Here is a 16,606-nt window from a genome sequence, read left to right on the forward strand (position 1 = left end):
ACGAGTGAGTCATGATGCTTTTGTTTTTGTGTGCACCGGGAGTATTGCAAAACTGTGAAGGAATATAATGGAGGGAAAATAGGGATAAATATAATAATAAATCAAGGCGACAAGCAATTTAGTGATTCAGAAGGTCGTGGCAATAAATGTCTCCGGACCGCCGACAGAATATTCTTTATGCAATTTCCTTTTTTTTTTTATTTATTTTTTTTTGAAAGTTTGAAAGCAATAACAGGGATAAGAGGAAAATAATCAACAGAAACACTCGAGAAAACATGCCGATTACTTTAGAAATGACTCTGTGGTACGGCAGAGAGAGAGAGAGAGAGGTGGCTTATCGTGTATAAATGCCTGTCTCGACTCCACAGGCTTTGTGTCAGTTTATGAATTACCAGGTGTGGAGTTGTCGGCAGTGCTGTATTAATTCATCCGGAGCTCATTTAGGCAACACAGCTTCTGCAGGCACAGGATGCAGCTTTGCCCTAATTTGTCTGTCTTTTGGTGCTAATTTTCTTTTTCCTAACTTCTAATTGCGAGGTAACGAGGCCTGTTTTTCTGTCCGGGTTTCGTCCCTGGGTCTGCTCCTCCGGCTCTCCTGTGTCTCCCATGATCTATTTTAATGTCTCCTCCTTCGTTGATGTGTCTAAAGAGGCTGTCGTTTCTGAGCCTGGTGTTTTTCCCCGGAGCGGAGGAGAAGGTGTGAGGCCACCAGCCCTGTTCTCACATTATCAGTAGAGAGGACAGTCCTACCTGGGGGTGGGGGGGGGTGACCATTAGCCAGCTGATGTCTAATTTATCAGGGCAGTAGAGTTCCCCAGTCCCTTTCATTACATTACATTACAGGCATTTAGCAGACGCTCTTATCCAGAGCGACTTACACAACTTTTACATAGCATTTTACATTGTATCCATTTTATACAGCTGGATATATACTGAAGCAATTTCGGTTAAGTACCTTGCTCAAGGGTACAACGGCAGTTTCCCACCCGGGAATCGAACCTACGACCTTTCGGTTACAAGACCAGTTCCTTACCCACTGTGCTACACTCCGTCCTTTCTTGACACCCCAGATAAAAAACCTACCTGGGGGGGGGGGGGGTACCCCAACCCCAACCCCAACCCCCCCCCCCCCCCCCCCCACAACGGTTTGCGCATTTGGCATGCCACTCATATCTTAAGATGGGTACTTCAAAAAATAATTTAATTGGTTTCTGCCCAATTCTCCTTCTGTTTCTCTGTAAAGTGCCTTTCTGATTGTTCTCTGTTAAAAATAAATAAATAAATAAAACACAAAATTAATTGAAATTGAATGTCAGCAAGCTGATGTGCGGTTGTGGTTCGATCGCTTACCCGTAGCTTCTTGGTGATGATTCTGGTTGTGAAATGAAGAGCACTGAAGACCGAGGGTAGAGCAAGGGAGGCCCTGACCATAAGGAGCTGCTACTTGTTGCTAGCGTACAACTGGCTCCAGGGGGAAGCGGTGGCTAAGTGCGCATGCTACTGAAACCTGTTTCTTCTCCTTTAGAATATGGAAATATTTTTTTTTTACTAAAACCACGGGCACACAATATGCCCTGTCATCCCTGCATCATGGCCATAATTATCTACCCACAGTCTTTGTGGTTCACTGTTGGAATTTTTTATTTTTTATTTTTTTCCATCCATCCACGAAGTTATGATTCGTGGAAAGAATAAACTGCTTATTGACCCGAAACTGTGAGTGAGGAAGTGTGACTCCTGTTCACGTCCGATGGGGGGTTTTTTTTATTCGTGACGAGCATTTACTGGAAAACTGGAGAAAAACTGGTGGAGAAACCACTGGAAACCCGCCTTCGCTCGCTGGTCTGTGAAACCCTGTGTGCTGGTGACTGTCTAAATGAAGCAGAACTTTGTCCACACCCTCCTGGAATCTGGGTGTTAGTTTAGTATTACGTCCAAGAATTACTTTGGTTTGTGAACTTGTGTCTTTCTAAGTGATTGAGATGCAGCAAAGACAAAATACTTTATAAAATACCAAGTCCAAGTTCCAGGTGGACTCTTAACCGGAAGTGTTGTGCATATGACTTTCAGTAAGGAATTTCTGCACATGTAGGTTGTACATTTTTAAATTTTTGCTGTGTGATGAACCCTTAACATTTCAAATGGTGTCATTTTACAGTTAGATTGTACTGATGGGCTGAATTTCCACATTATTTAGTATGGCTTTAACGGACACCATGACCAAGCAGTAGGGAAGGCTATGCATGCAACCAAACGCAGAGCCGCCCAAAGGGTGATCACATTCCCCAAAACAAAAAATTAAAAACTGATCCCTGATTTGGTCTGAAACTCAATATCTGCAGCTTGTGGAACATTATTTGCCGAGTCAGCACCAGTAAGATGAAACCACAGCCAGATTTCACGCCGAGGCTTCACCAAGACTATTCACCGTGCCTCGGGTTTGGCCGAAACTTACGGAACCGTGCTCTGTTCTCCAGGCACAGGACTCTGCTTATTGTTTCCCATCCAGCCCCCCCCCCCCCCCCCCCCAAATACTGACGTGGTTTCGGATTGATCTTTGAGGACTCCGTCCTGGGTTCTGTCCGATTGTCAGTTAAGACTCCTTACCCTTTGAACAGGGTTCTTCCGAGACCGGCAGGAATCCGGAAACTCACCGAAATCGGTAAGCTCCTGGATGTCACAGCCGAGGCTGCCGTGTTCTCATCCTGTGCTTTGAAGTCGGCGTGCTCATTTTAAGCCAACATCAGAGCTGCTTCTCTGCAGAGACCAGCCGAGAACTTAAGAATAGAAATATTTTCTGGGCCTGATGTTCAGTCTCGGTTTTTGTGGGTACAGGTTGTACTTCTGTGGATGCCAGACCTTCGAGATTTAAGATTTTGCTTTAGGGGAAATTCGTTTTGGACACAATGGAAGTGAATACATATATAATTATATACATCTCCCTTGCCAAATACACAAACTAAGATAACGTGCCCTTTTCCATCACATCATATTTCCTTCAATAAATACAGTATAGTACACAAGGCCCCTGTCCCAGTCCCTATCTACTGTTGCTAAGGAGTTTGATTGACAGGTGGCTAAATGAGTGCTCGTGTCTGATGGGCTGACAGTCAGGGGGCCCTGTAGCCCTGCTTCTGAAGTTACGGTCCTCGAAGGCCGAGAACTGCAGGTGTTCCAGCCTCCCTTTACCTGGGAGTCAGGTGTGAAGACAGCCTGGCCAGTCAGGAGGGCTAATTGTTCAGTTAATTACCTGGGAGGGAGAAAAAATCAGGGTCGGATTTGGATTTGAGGGCCAGCTTTGACTACCTATGCCCTTTAAGCTGTGTCTGAAGGGGGAAGCAGGGGCTGATGGGAAGAATGGATCACATGGGGAGGTCTGAAATCGTTCCTCTGGCCTGTCTGAGTAGTATTACTGTTCTCTGATGGTCGTTGTGTTGTGTTGTGTTGTATTCATTGTGTTGTCTGCAGGACTGTTTTCTCATTTTTACAGTTGAAGTATTTATGATTGGTATTCGACCCAGATCCCATTCAGGCATTTCGTAGACATTGTCCACCCTTGGCCTGCTGTCCTTTGTTTAGAAGAGGGAACATACGCAGCCGGTGAGATGGATGCTGTGAATAGTATAAGGCTTACATCACCTGTCAGCGGCCTTGCTCTGTCGGCGCAGAGGTATGCGGCCGTCTCTGATTGGTTAAATTCTCTGTCCAGCCAAATAAATGAGATGAGAACAGTTTAGTCTGGGAATCTGACTGCAAGCCCTGGAGGGTGGCAGGGTCTGATGGTTTTCAAAAAAAAAAAAAATTCCCGCACTTAAGTGCTTAATTCAAGTTATTGATTGGATAAAGAATCCACACACACGCCGTTTTTCAACGAGCCAAACTGATTGGCTGCTGATTGAAGATAAATGAAGAACCCCTGGAGTCAGTGGGGCTCTCCAGGGGGTTTAGAGTGTGAGAGAACTCTGGTTCAGAGTATATTACCCTGAGTGTGTGTGAGTGTGTGTGTGTGAGAGACTGTGTGTGTGTGTGTGTGTGTGTGTTGAGCGCAAGCGTGTGTGCCCGGCTGTGTGCCCCACTCCCGGATGGCGTGTGACCTTTGACCTGGTCAGTTTGAATGACAGGCCACACAGGAAGTACGTGGCCACCTCTGCCACTCCTCGGAAAGCTCTCCAAACACGGAGTTTTCCCTCGCCAAGCAACACAAACACACACCAGGATTCCCCATTCCCGCTGATATGCCCCCTGCCACCCCACCCCCCCCCCCCCCCCCCCCCCCCCCCACAGCACCTACCCCAGAACCCTGAGAAAGACTTCAGAATCTTCTCCTAAAACGCACAAGGCTGCTCCTTCTTCCCCTTTCTGATTTGAGTTTCATTTCTCCACACCCTGGATAGCCCATTAAAAAAAAAAACCATTTTCAATAAGCCATTTCACTTTCTCAACACTCCCTCGAGTGTGATTCTGTTAATGGAATTTCACCAGAGATCGTTTCAAAAACCGCCCTTTTTGAGGCCTGCGCCGCGGAATCCGCCCGCTTCGCCGCGATCGGACGGGGAGGTGCGAGACTCATTTCGTCCCGCGTCTCGCCGGTGTTCCGTCTCCGGTGACATCACTCAAGCGGTCTGAAATTCGGGCTTCAGGAGGTGGGAAGGGAGTCTCTGAACTGTTGCTTTGAGTAATGAGCTATTTCAGGTAGGGAGGGGCGGGTGGGGGTGGAGGGGTAGGGCAGGGCAGGATATGGCAAGATCTTTTTGGCAAACCGTTAAGTAATTATCTCGGGTAGCGCTGGAATAAAGTGGAGGGGGGGGGGGGGGAGGGTGGGGTAGGGGAGAACACGAGGCCCGTTCTTATGTTCGAGGTGGAGACTCTCCCTGGTTCTTGTTAATATTTATGCCTTGCTTGGTAGGACTCCAGCATGTTTACGATTTCCATTCACGTGGAGCGGGCCGGCCCTGTGACGGGCCGTAAAAGTGCCCTGTGAGGTAACCGCGGCGACAGGGCGGCCATTGTTGTGCCGTGCGATTGTTCCATTAGCTAAACGCGTTCGTTAAACACCACGTGACAACTCCAAAAAAACAAAACTGGGAGACGCTTAAAGAAGTTCTTTGTGTTTCTTTGTGTGGGGAAAAAGGTGAATGTCAGCTTGTTTATTTTTTATCTGAAAATGTTCTGTATTTATGTGATACATTTCCCTGGTGGTAATTTAAAGGATCGTATTGACGCTGGGCATGAGATGTTGGCTTTGAATTCTGTAGGTGTCGATGCAGGCGTTTCGGCCATGGCCCAGAGCCGGGCCTAACGATTCTCCGTCTGGGGAAAACCATCATTTGCTGAACTTGGGAAATTAATTTACACCTCACTCACCCAACCTGATGGGTTCCGAGGTCGCCATGGCGATGCCAGTTGGCTCCGTCTGAGGAGAAACCCGTCATTCGCTGAGCTGTGAGAATTCATTTTAAATCTGAACGTGGTCACCATGGAAGTAGCAGTCACAGTCTAACTTGTAGATGACCTGAGACACCTTCCCAATGTTCCTTTCTAGGCCTGGCCACCAAATTCTTAAATCAGTTTACTTCTGACAGTCATGCGTGGTACCATTTATGATCTTTCAGTCGTGCTCAGATGTTGCATTTTAATGAATCGCACTACCATTGGAACATCTTAATGTGACTTTGTAATCTGAAAACGGGATGTTTCGTTCCTGTGTTCGTGTTAAAAAGTTGTTTCAATAAGTAATAGCCAGGAGCTCATTGATGATGTTTAAGTTTATACTTTATCGAATGCTCTGTGGTAATTTGTCCTCTGCATTTAACCCATCCCAGTTACTCACCAGCAGTGGGCAGCCACAGTGCAGCGCCCGGGGACCAACTCCAGTTCTGAGGCCAGGGCCTTGGTCAGTGGCTGGAGTGCACCTAACCTGACATGCATGCGTTTTTGGTGTGGGGGGAGGGGGGGGGAACCAGAGTACCCGGAGGACACCCATGTGAACACAGGGAGAACACTCAAACTCCACACAGAGAGAATTCGGCCGGCTGGGACTCGAACCCAGAACCTTCTGGCGAGGCAGCAGTGCTGACCGCTGCGCCGCCGTGCCGCCCGGCCGCCCGTGCCCGGAGAGCGTGTTGTGCGTTCGCTCTGGAGCGGGGTCGTTTCCCCACGGTGTGGTCGCTGGCAGACGGAGGAGTACGTGTGGCGGCTCGACGGAATGCCTCGATGGCGGAATGCTGTTTGTGCTAGCAGCACGGGGGGGGGGGGGGTTAGGTTTCCGTCCCGCCGAAATTCACCATCCCCTCGCTGTTATTTCCTGGCCGTTCGGGTCAGGAACCCTGCGGCGCTGATGAAAAGATTGCTTTTTCGACAGGTTCCTCTGTTTTATTTCATCGATTCCAGCCTCTTTCAATGGTCTGTTATTTATTTTGTTTTTTTAGTTGTCTGCCGATTTTTCAGAAGTTTGAGATTTGAATTGATTTTGATCTTAAAAAAAAAAAAAAAAATCTGTCTCCATCCTGAATTGATAACCCATAACTCTAAAACAAATAGAGTTCACACTCCTAAATAGCATCTCTACACTCTATCCCATCCTTCAGCATTGACTGCTGTAGATTTTTTTAATTTTATTTTTAAAATATCTAATGACCTTTAATGACATGATTATTAGGGACAGCAGAAACTAATGCATCTTTTCCTGTATTATTTTTATGCAACATATATATCTTACTGAAAATAAATGGCATATCGTTAAATATCATTAAATTGCAGTTAAATGGCTATATCATAAAATGGCTATCTTCATGGTTTTTTAATGCGTCTGATGCTTTGCCTAATCGCGTGTGAATAACGTGTGCGAGTCGGAGCTGTGTGGCACCCTCAGGGTTGGCTTCAGTGAGTCTGAGATGTTCTGGTGCATGCTGGGATACCGAGAGGAAGTCCCGTGTCCTGGGACAAACGTCCTTTTTTTTCTCAGTGCATATCATTCAGTAATATTCGCCACAAGTTCTCAAAGCTACACCCTGGACCGACCAGAGGAGGAAGGGTTCCCCGCCCCCAGAGCCTGGTTCCTTCCGAGGTTTCTTCCCATCTGCCACAGGGAGTTCTTCCTTGCCGCTGTTGCTTTAGGCTTGCTCCTGTGGGGAGCTTTAGGCCAGGGCTGTCTGTGAAGCGTGTTGTGACAATTGTTTGTGAAATGCGCTATGTAAATACATTTTTATTTAATTTGATTTGGTTCAGAGAACACTGCGCCCCCCTGCTCCAGAGCTCGGGACAGTGTATCCCCCCCCCCACCCCCCACCCCCTCGATGGCAGCCCTGGGTACACTTCTACCGCTTGCTGCTGGACAACTCCAGGGAAACCGATACGGAATCACAGGAAGCGGACGATTTGTCCGTGTTCAGAACCGGAATCTGCAGCAGCGTTCCTGCGGGATTCTGGGGCTATGAGGATGAGAGGAGCTGTAAACCGGGGGGGGGGGGGGGGCGGTGGTGTCTCTGAAAGTCTGACTCCCTCGCGAGCTCGGAGCCCGGCGCTGTACGGCACGCGCGTCGGCGCTTCTGAGCGGACGCGGGCCGGGCACACCTGTGGGGATCACTGTGGCCAGGTGTCCGTTTCCATGGCAGCGGCGCGGGGCTTAGCGGAGGCAGGTGCAGGCTGGGAGTGGCGATAACGGCAGCGCTGTAAGAAAGGGAGCTGCAGGGCTGTCTCAGCAGGTGGGGATTACTGCGGATATTTCACACGGTCACATTTAGACCCGGCCCCACGCCGCGAGCCGCTACTGACCTGAGATCAGCGGCCTGCAGTTCCACAGGAATTACTGCTTTCTGCTGTCAATGAAAACTTTTATGTGTAGTGTGCAGTATTGTGTATGTGTGTGTGTGTGCGTGCATGTGTTTGTGTACGTGTGTGTGTTTGTGTGCATGCATGTGTGAGTGTGTGAGCGCGTGCATGCCTGTCTGAGTGTGTGTGTGTGTGTGTGTGTGTGTGTGTGAGTATGGGTGGTTGTACCACTTTGATGCCCCATACCCCCTGCAGCCCTTGTTAGCCCCACAGCAGGATGGTATTTAACCTCTGACCTGGTCGGTTTGATTGACAGGCCGCAGCTGGAGCACAGCGACCTCATCTTATTGCAGTGGTGGCCGAGCGGTTGTTCCTCCCCGTGATCACATCCCACAGAAAAACCTCCCCGTGATCACATCCCACAGAAAAACCTCCCATTGTGGCTTCTGGTGGTAGGCTGGTGGGGTGGTTTGAGCTAATCACACTCGTCCCTGCCAGGGGGGGGCGGGGGGGGGGGGACGTCAATCCCCGAGGTGACGAAAAGCCAGTTCCCTGGTCTCTGACCCCTTCGGTTTCCGCGGAGACCGGTATCGCAAGCGCTCAGACTCCCAAGAGTCCAGCCCAAGCCGCGGGCCAAACGTTTACCCTTCTCTGTGGTAAATTGAAATGTTCAGATGAACGTGTAGCTTGGCTTTGACTGTAAATGAATTGTTCTTAGTTTAAGGCACATGCCTGCATGGATTAGCATCCATTAAGGCTGTGCTAATGCAAGCTGCTGTTAATTATAGTCCTGATTGAAAACCTCCCGCGTAGCGCTAACAAATTGCTTCCGTCTCATAATCAAACTACTCAGAATGCCCCCCCCCCATCCCCCCGCCCAAAATAAACCTGTTCGTAATTTATTCATTACTTTCAGCAAACTTTTTGAAGGTATGTCTCAGAAATTGTTTGTTTAATTTGTGTTTTTCAAGAGCAATCGTGTTTTGTGCACTGTTTTCCAGCGTGCACGGGGGGAATGTGCACTGTTTTACAGTGTGCACGGGGGGAATGTGCACTGTTTTCCAGCGTGCACGGGGGGAATGTGCACTGTTTTACAGCGTGCAGGGATGGAGCGTGCACTGTTTTACAGCGTGCACGGATGGAGCGTGCACTGTTTTACAGCGTGCACGGATGGAGCGTGCACTGTTTTACAGCGTGCACGGATGGAGCGTGCACTGTTTTACAGCGTGCACGGATGGAGCGTGCACTGTTTTACAGCGTGCACGGATGGAGCGTGCACTGTTTTACAGCGTGCACGGATGGAGCGTGCACTGTTTTACAGCGTGCACGGATGGAGCGTGCACTGTTTTACAGCGTGCACAGGGGGGAGCGTGCACTGTTTTACAGCGTGCACGGGGGGAGCGTGCACTGTTTTACAGCGTGCACGGACGGAGCGTGCACTGTTTTACAGCGTGCACGGGGAGAACATGCACTGTTTTACAGCGTGCACGGATGGAGCGTGCACTGTTTTACAGCGTGCACAGGGGGGAGCGTGCACTGTTTTACAGCGTGCACGGGGGGAGCGTGCACTGTTTTACAGCGTGCACGGACGGAGCATGCACTGTTTTACAGCGTCCACGGGGAGAACATGCACTGTTTTACAGCGTGCACGGATGGAGCGTGCACTGTTTTACAGCGTGCACGGATGGATTGTTTTACCTGCTTGCATTTTGCAGTCGCTGCCCTTGAATGCCCTTCATCTTTAGTCTGACTGGAGAATAAAACATAAACAAGAAATAAAAGAACTCTGCTATGCGTCTGAAGGTATAGTGCAAAAGAGGGCTCTCTGGGATTTTAATCCTCTAGAGAGAGAGAGCCCGTTCACTGCTGGCTTGTTTTTGTTTTTATGTGAATTTTTTAAATTTCGTCATTGCTGACAGAATGCAGAGCAGTTACTCAGGGATTTAAGTAAATGAAGGCTTGGCCTGGGTACAGTCATCACTACCTCTTCAACCTCGTCTTTAACTTTGTCCAGGAGAATGCTGGCGGTTGCTGAAAGCTCTTATCCAATGCAAAGACCAGGATTTGAACGGGTGCAGTGAGGCATGTGGTCACCCTGTTCAGCTACTGACCGCGTCAAAGCCGATTGGTCTGGTTGAATGATTGGCGGTATCTTCACCCAATGAGGGAGGGCGTTCAGTCTGCAGGTTGTTCCATCGCCCAGTATTGACTCAAATTCTGAGTTCTTCAGAGCAGAAATAAATCATTTCTGTCCCGCAAAGATTTCCTCTGTCAAATTTGGGAGTGGGGACACACAGCCACGCTCGACTCCCCCAGAGTGGAAAAGACACACCTGTGCGTGGTGTGGAGGACTCAGGTGTGTCTGTGTCTCCTCTGAAATTCACAGAAGCAATATCAGTGGGACAGAACTACAGCTACAATTAGCCATTTGCAGTTGAGGGTAAAACAAAAACCTGGGACAGTAAAAGGTTGTTTAAAACAAAAAGAAGAAAAAAATACCAGGAAAGGTTATCATGTGAAACCCATTAAAAACGACTCTGTACTTTATACAGCTGAGGTCAAAAAGTCCACACGGCTGGCCTAGTGTTATTTTAGCATCCGCTCTCCCTGTGACCGTATCAGCATCATGCAAATTAAATGCCCAGACTAATTTTAAACACTCCCCGGCTCTTGCCAATGGGGGGGGGGGGGGTGACATCGTAATTGAACATGGGTTTCATCTTTGTCACCGGCATAATTATGCTTCTCCCCTGTTCCTCTACGGTCCATGTTGTCATGGTAATGTGTGAATTCATCAATCCTGCATAGAAATCTGAGCACGGAAATTGTGCTGCTTTTCAGAAAAGAATTTAAATATTTAAAAGTGCCATTAAAGCAGTAATGAATAAATTGTAGTATCAGCCCCTCTCCATGTATTACAGCAGTAATTGCATACTTTATTTGCTTCTGTTAATAATTATTGTTATGATTATTGGCTTCTACCAAATAATTGCATTTTTTGTCACTAGCCCTAAAACGTTTGTTGCGTGCGGAGAACATTTTAAACGTGTTGCTGTGATATGCCATTCTTTAGCTTCCTAAACGTGTGTGTGTCAGGTCAGGCTAGCTGATGACTTTGCACTTCATTAAAGATAATTACAGGATATGCAAACGTTCCGTAATAATATTTGTCACAACTGAGCCAGCAATGGGGTCAAAGTTCAATGCAATTTAAGTCGATAGGCACAACGATTATAGCGGCGATGACAGATCGCCCGTCACTCTGATATGAACTAAAGGTTGTTGAGAATGACCATCAAACGTGATAATCGCCAGGGGCAACGGTGATCATACGTCTCCTAACTGCAGACTGGCCTAAGGATCGAAGGACTCCAGAATCAACAGGAACTTCTAGTAGTTAAGAAAACATGACGGAACACAGGAGCTGAGTCTAGAATCTAGAGTCTAGTCTAGAATCTATGACATCACAAAGGCATTGTGATGTCATAGACAGAACGTCTCTAGAGAAAACACCACTGTGTGGATGGCTCACATGGTGGAATCGTGACCTCAACTGCTCTGTGACCTGAGATGATCTGTGATATCTACGTTAAGGCCGTATGATCTCCTGCAGCATATCGCTGTCAATTAATCACTTTTAGGAAGGGTGCTGACTGTTCTGTTCAGAGCAGTAAAGACAAGAGGAACAGCTGCAGAATGTATACTCTTATAATTTGTTGTATGATTATTCAGAAATGTGTTGTGCATCATAAGCACATATATTCATCATAATTACATGACATTCACTTACATACACAGACATCTCATAACACACAGGCGACCATGGCCTTACAAACCTAACCAAACTACATGACCCAGAATCCCCCACTGCTCCCCCATCACTGCACCTTGGCCCAAAGCACTTTCCCCATGTCTTTACAGTACATGCTCTCATCTGTTCACAGAGCGTTCATGACCTGGGGAATAAAAGAGCCCTTTAGTCCGAGTCTAAATTGGGGCATCTGATAGTGCTGCCCTGATGTTATGAGCTGGTGGTATTTATACAGCGTATGGGCAGGGTCAGTGGGGATGCTACCGGCCAATCACAACATGTTCCTAATATAGGCTGTTTGGCCTGTCTGGTCCTGTGGCTGACAAGTAAGCTTTGAGGTGGACAGAGAGGCCATTGTGCCCGTGTGTGTGTGTGTGTGTGTGTGTCTGTGTCTGTGTCTGTGTGTCTGTCTGTCTGTGTTTCTGAATTGATGAGAGAAGCACCGTTTCTCTTCCAATTGTTTTGTCCTACTTGGGCAGAAAGTCTGGAGTGTGTTTAGACGAGACTGCTGGTCATGTGTTTGGTTAGGTGCCCTGTCATTCGCTTAGCTTGTGCATAGTCTGTCACATTCTCTGCCCCCACCCCCAAAACACACTCTCCTCCTTTTCTTTCCCATAGTGTCTTCAACAACTTTCATTGTCATACAGTGCAGTTTTTTCCTCCAAGTTGCTGTATGTCTCTGTGTTGTAAAGTATATATTATCAATCTGTGAGTTAGGAAAGCCTTATTCAGTGAAAACGATCAGATAAGTGTGTAATGCAACTGGACTGGTTCATATTTACCACGCTGTGTAAAAGTATTCGCCCCCTTCCTGATTTTCTCTATAATTATTACTGCATATTTGTTACAGTGAATGGTTTCAGATCATTAGACAAAATGAAGTATTAGACACAGGGAAACCAGCAAACGCAAAATCCATTTCATCCAAAATCATCCAAATGATTTCTTTTATTTAATGAATAAAATGAATAGACACCCATATCACCCATGTGAAAAACGAATTGCCCTCATAGTTACTCAATCAGCCAATTAACCTAATTGAATTGATGATTAAATTCAACTGGCTGAACACAGCCAGGCTTGACTGCAGCCAGCCCTGTTGAATCTAAGCCTCTCATATTGAACAGTACCGCTAAGAAGAGTGGGCTACAATTCCACCCCAGCTATGTGGGAAAACTGATATAAAATTATAGGAAGCATCTGGCTGCGGTTATTGTCGCTAAAGGTGGGGCGACCAGTTATTAAGTTTAAGGGGGGCAGTTACTTTTCCACATGGGTGATTTCACGGCACTGTAAACTTTGCGTTCTGTCCGTTATAAACAGCGTAATATTCTGTTGCATTAATTTTTTTTAATGCCCACAAATGCTTATGAACCTGACGGAGTGACTAGATTTGTTTGTACTGTAAGGAAGGCAGCCTGTGATGATACTGCACAGGGAATGCAGTCCGGCTGCTCTGGCGCATGGGCTTGTGTAAAGTGGTTGAAATCGCAGGGGCGTAGTGTAGGGGTGTATTTAAGGGGGCGGAGGGCAATCGGAAGGGTAGGGGGATACTGGGTGGGAATTTTGGACGGAAGCGGATTCAGATCCGTTGAACTTCACGTGGCGATAATTAGCATCTGTAATGAACTCCATGCCTTTCCACGAGAGGAGAAGGAAAGTCACACCTGCTTGCTGCTTCCGAGAGAGAGAGAGAGAGAGGGAGAGACCGGCACTGCTCTCTCTTTGCTAATGGGAAGCAGCCCTGGCGCTCACATCGGAAGCACAGGTTCGTGGTCTTTAATCAGAAAGGTGTGCGGCGCCATGGAAACCAGTCCGCCGCCGTGGAAACCAGGCCCTCGTTTCCCCTTCCCACCCCTGTCCCGTTACCCTCTGCACCGCTCAAAAGATGGGGACCCCCCTTTAGGGGATTGGGCTCGGCCGAAAAAAAATCAAACGGTCCTGGAGACATTAGCTGCTTTGTCTGGATTTATTGCAGTTAGCAGACTGCTCATCTGGCTTGTGTAGCTCTTGTCTTGACGATCCGTTAATGCAGCTGGATGGTTTCCTGAAGCGGTTCAGGTCAAGTGCAGCAGGTCCAATAATGCGCCAAGGTCCCGACTGGGAATCAAACCCGCAGCCTCCAGCCTCCAGGGTCCCTAACCATTTGCCTCACTGTACACAGTCACACTGTGTAACGATGTCCATTGGTCTTGTCGTAACCTAGACTATTTCTGAATCATGTTTATACAGAACGCTTATTGAACACATAAACCGTATGTACAGGTAGCACAGGTACTGTCTAGGCAAAAACTCGGCCCTGGTCAATTGTTTAGATTCAAAGCTTTGTCATCGCTGAAGCACTGTGTGAATTGGTTTAGTTTATTTATAAATTAACGTTTTTGGAGAGTTTTTTTTTTTTTTTTTTTTAGATCGAGCTGAACACGCTTCAAACAACGTAGTCGTCAACTGCCATTGCACTTGAACTGAATAATACCCTTGGAGCTCTTCCAAGAGAACATTCCTAAGCCAGCGAGCTCACAGACGGTCGGGACTGTGGAAAGGCCCTCAGTGCAGCCGCATGACTGGGAGAAGGCAGGGAGGGCAGCTCTCGCTTGTTTTTGCAGCTCTCTTTGTGATGTCTGATGTACTCGCTGGTCCAGTCCATTTGCCCCGGGGAACACACGGCTCTGAGACGAGCAGAACGTTTCACGGCCCGCACGCTCGTGAGAAACTGCGGTCTCCCGCCAACTGACTCCCGCTGCTTCGCAAAAACAATAAAGTAAAATAACCGGGGCGGAGAAGTCGCTGCCGCCGCTCCCGCCCGCGCGCGGTATTTCCAGAGCTCCGCCGCGGTCTGTGGGGGGGGGGGGGGTTAAAGGTGGAAGCGAGGACACGGTTCACCCGGTTATGCAGCCGGGGGGCGGGGGGAGGGGGGGATGTTGTTAAACATTTATGAGAAACATGGTGAATGCTCAGCATCACGTCCAGTTATTCTTCTCAGGAGGTTGTCGCTCTCCTGCAACATACACATTTGGATACTTTTACATTTTGCGGTAAATCTTGTACTTTCACCCAGATAGATTTTTTGCTGAGGCAACACACCTCAGGGGATTTGAATCCGGGTTGAAACTGGCAATCTCAGACTAGGGATTCAAACCTACGACCTTGTGGTTTACAGGATTGCACAATGGTGGCAGATATTGGTTCTTGGGGGGGGGCCTGCAACGCAGAAATCACAAGTGCAAAAACGCCTGAGTTGTTCTCAAAAATGTTTTCAAGCCCACAAATATTTTTACGGCTGCTACTTCCAGGCACAGTGCGGATTGAAGGGGAATTTTTTTATTCACTTTGAATTAATTTCCGAAAGCAATTTTTCTTGTGTGACACCTTGGCGAAGTACAGCCACGGTTAAATTACTAAACAGCGGAGTCCATTCGAACTTCTGTCAGCTGAGATGTAAAAGATGCCATTCTTTGAATTGATGAGAGTTAAAGCGAGCTTATTCATATATAATGATAGGACTACCTCTGTAAAGTATATTTACCCAACGAGACCTGGAGTACATCACTTAATGTAAAGGAAGCCTATTGGTTTATATTTCTTTGTTTTGACATGACCCAAATGAAGCCTTCTAGTGGGGGACATTAATTATGAAATTGTGTATGGTAATAATAAGAGAAGAGAACCTTGAGATTTACTGAAAGGGAATACCAGGCCCTCGAATATAAATTTAAAACTGCAAAAAAAAAAAAAAAAAATCCCAGTCTATTTTTGTTGGGATACTCTGTCCAACTATATACAGTAGAGACTCTCACCATTCATTTGGTGTAATGTGCTTGTTTAAATATCCTTTTTTTTCTCTTTTGAGCAGTGAACAAAAGACTTGGCTCCTAGACTTGGGATTGTGCTTTTTTGGGCATCAGGCTTTTTTAGTTGTAGTCTGTGGTGCTCTCAGTGTTGACGAAGGCCAGTTGCTTCCCCTGCTAGGCTTGGCGAGGCCTACCTGGCCCCCTCCAGATCCGTAGCATTCAAGTCGACACCAAAGACTCATTGCTGACAGCTGTTGGTTTTTGAAACGACCGTTCTGCGCCCCCCCCGAGGAAGCCAATTTCACGTCTTCGGCTTTCGCCGTTTCATAAGTAATTGGACGGCGGCGCTGAGGGGCTTCCAGTGTGGGATTTAGTTAAAAGTTCCCAAGCATGTGGAAGTTTAACAGTCCGTATAATTGCTTTAGTCCTTTTTCCCACTGAATTCCGGCAGATCGCAGCTTATGGAAAGTGTTTTGGGCGGGCGGGCGAGTTCACAGCAAAAAAAAAAAAAAAACTAATTAGGAAACGAGCATCTGATCTGAAATAGCCCAGCTTCAGAAAGGAATAAGTGAAACCAGGAGAGCAACCCCGGTGAACATTTATTGTGGTGAAAAGTCCGTGAAACACCATCTAGGTGTTCAGGTGAAACTCCGGCTGCGTTGGGTTGAGAAGTAAACGTTTTCTAGCCGACGAGGACGTAGGCTAGCCAATCTATAATCAGGTAACACCTGAGCTATGCCGATTCCGTTTATGTCAAAATTCCTCTCAACCAAGATTTCCAATTCGTCTAGATGTCTAGATTCTGGCTTGTCCTCCATGGGATTGTTCTGAAAAGAAAGTGTTCTCTCTCAACTTCTGTGTCTCTCTGTTCAAAAAAAAAAAAAAAAAAAAAAAAAACCGTAAAGAAAGTGTGAGAAGGTACAGATGTCGAAAGGACGTCTAGGGCTGTAAGACTTTTTGGGCGTCAGGCTTTTTCTTTTTTTAAACGCTGACGGTGTTTTCTCTCCCGTCCCCCAGGACCCCCAGGAAAGCGAGGAAGAAGAGGCAAGGACGGCGAGCCAGGTGGGTGGCGGAACCTCGCCCAGTGTTCTGGAACCCTGCGGGGAGAAACGTTCCACATTCCGTCCTGTGCTCACGCGTGTGGTGGGAAAGCGTTGCTGCGTCACAAGACGAGACTCATTAATGAGACTGTCCGTCACTAAAACCAAAAACTTCACAACAATCACAACACTCA

At 47.4% G+C, this 16,606-nt stretch overlaps 1 protein-coding gene across 1 annotated transcript in view; it reads left to right on the top strand.

Annotated features, from left to right (window-relative positions):
• LOC118228199 (collagen alpha-1(XXV) chain-like) overlaps window positions 1–16,606 on the top strand; it is a 118,561-nt gene that overhangs the window by 30,243 nt on the left and 71,712 nt on the right. The window contains exon 3 of the mRNA XM_035419537.1: window positions 16,390–16,434. Within this exon, the coding sequence (XP_035275428.1) occupies window positions 16,390–16,434 (45 nt within the window). The remainder of the gene's footprint in view (window positions 1–16,389; window positions 16,435–16,606) is intronic.

This window comes from Anguilla anguilla, chromosome 5, assembly GCF_013347855.1.
Source record: "Anguilla anguilla isolate fAngAng1 chromosome 5, fAngAng1.pri, whole genome shotgun sequence".
Classification (NCBI taxonomy): Eukaryota; Metazoa; Chordata; class Actinopteri; order Anguilliformes; family Anguillidae; genus Anguilla; species Anguilla anguilla.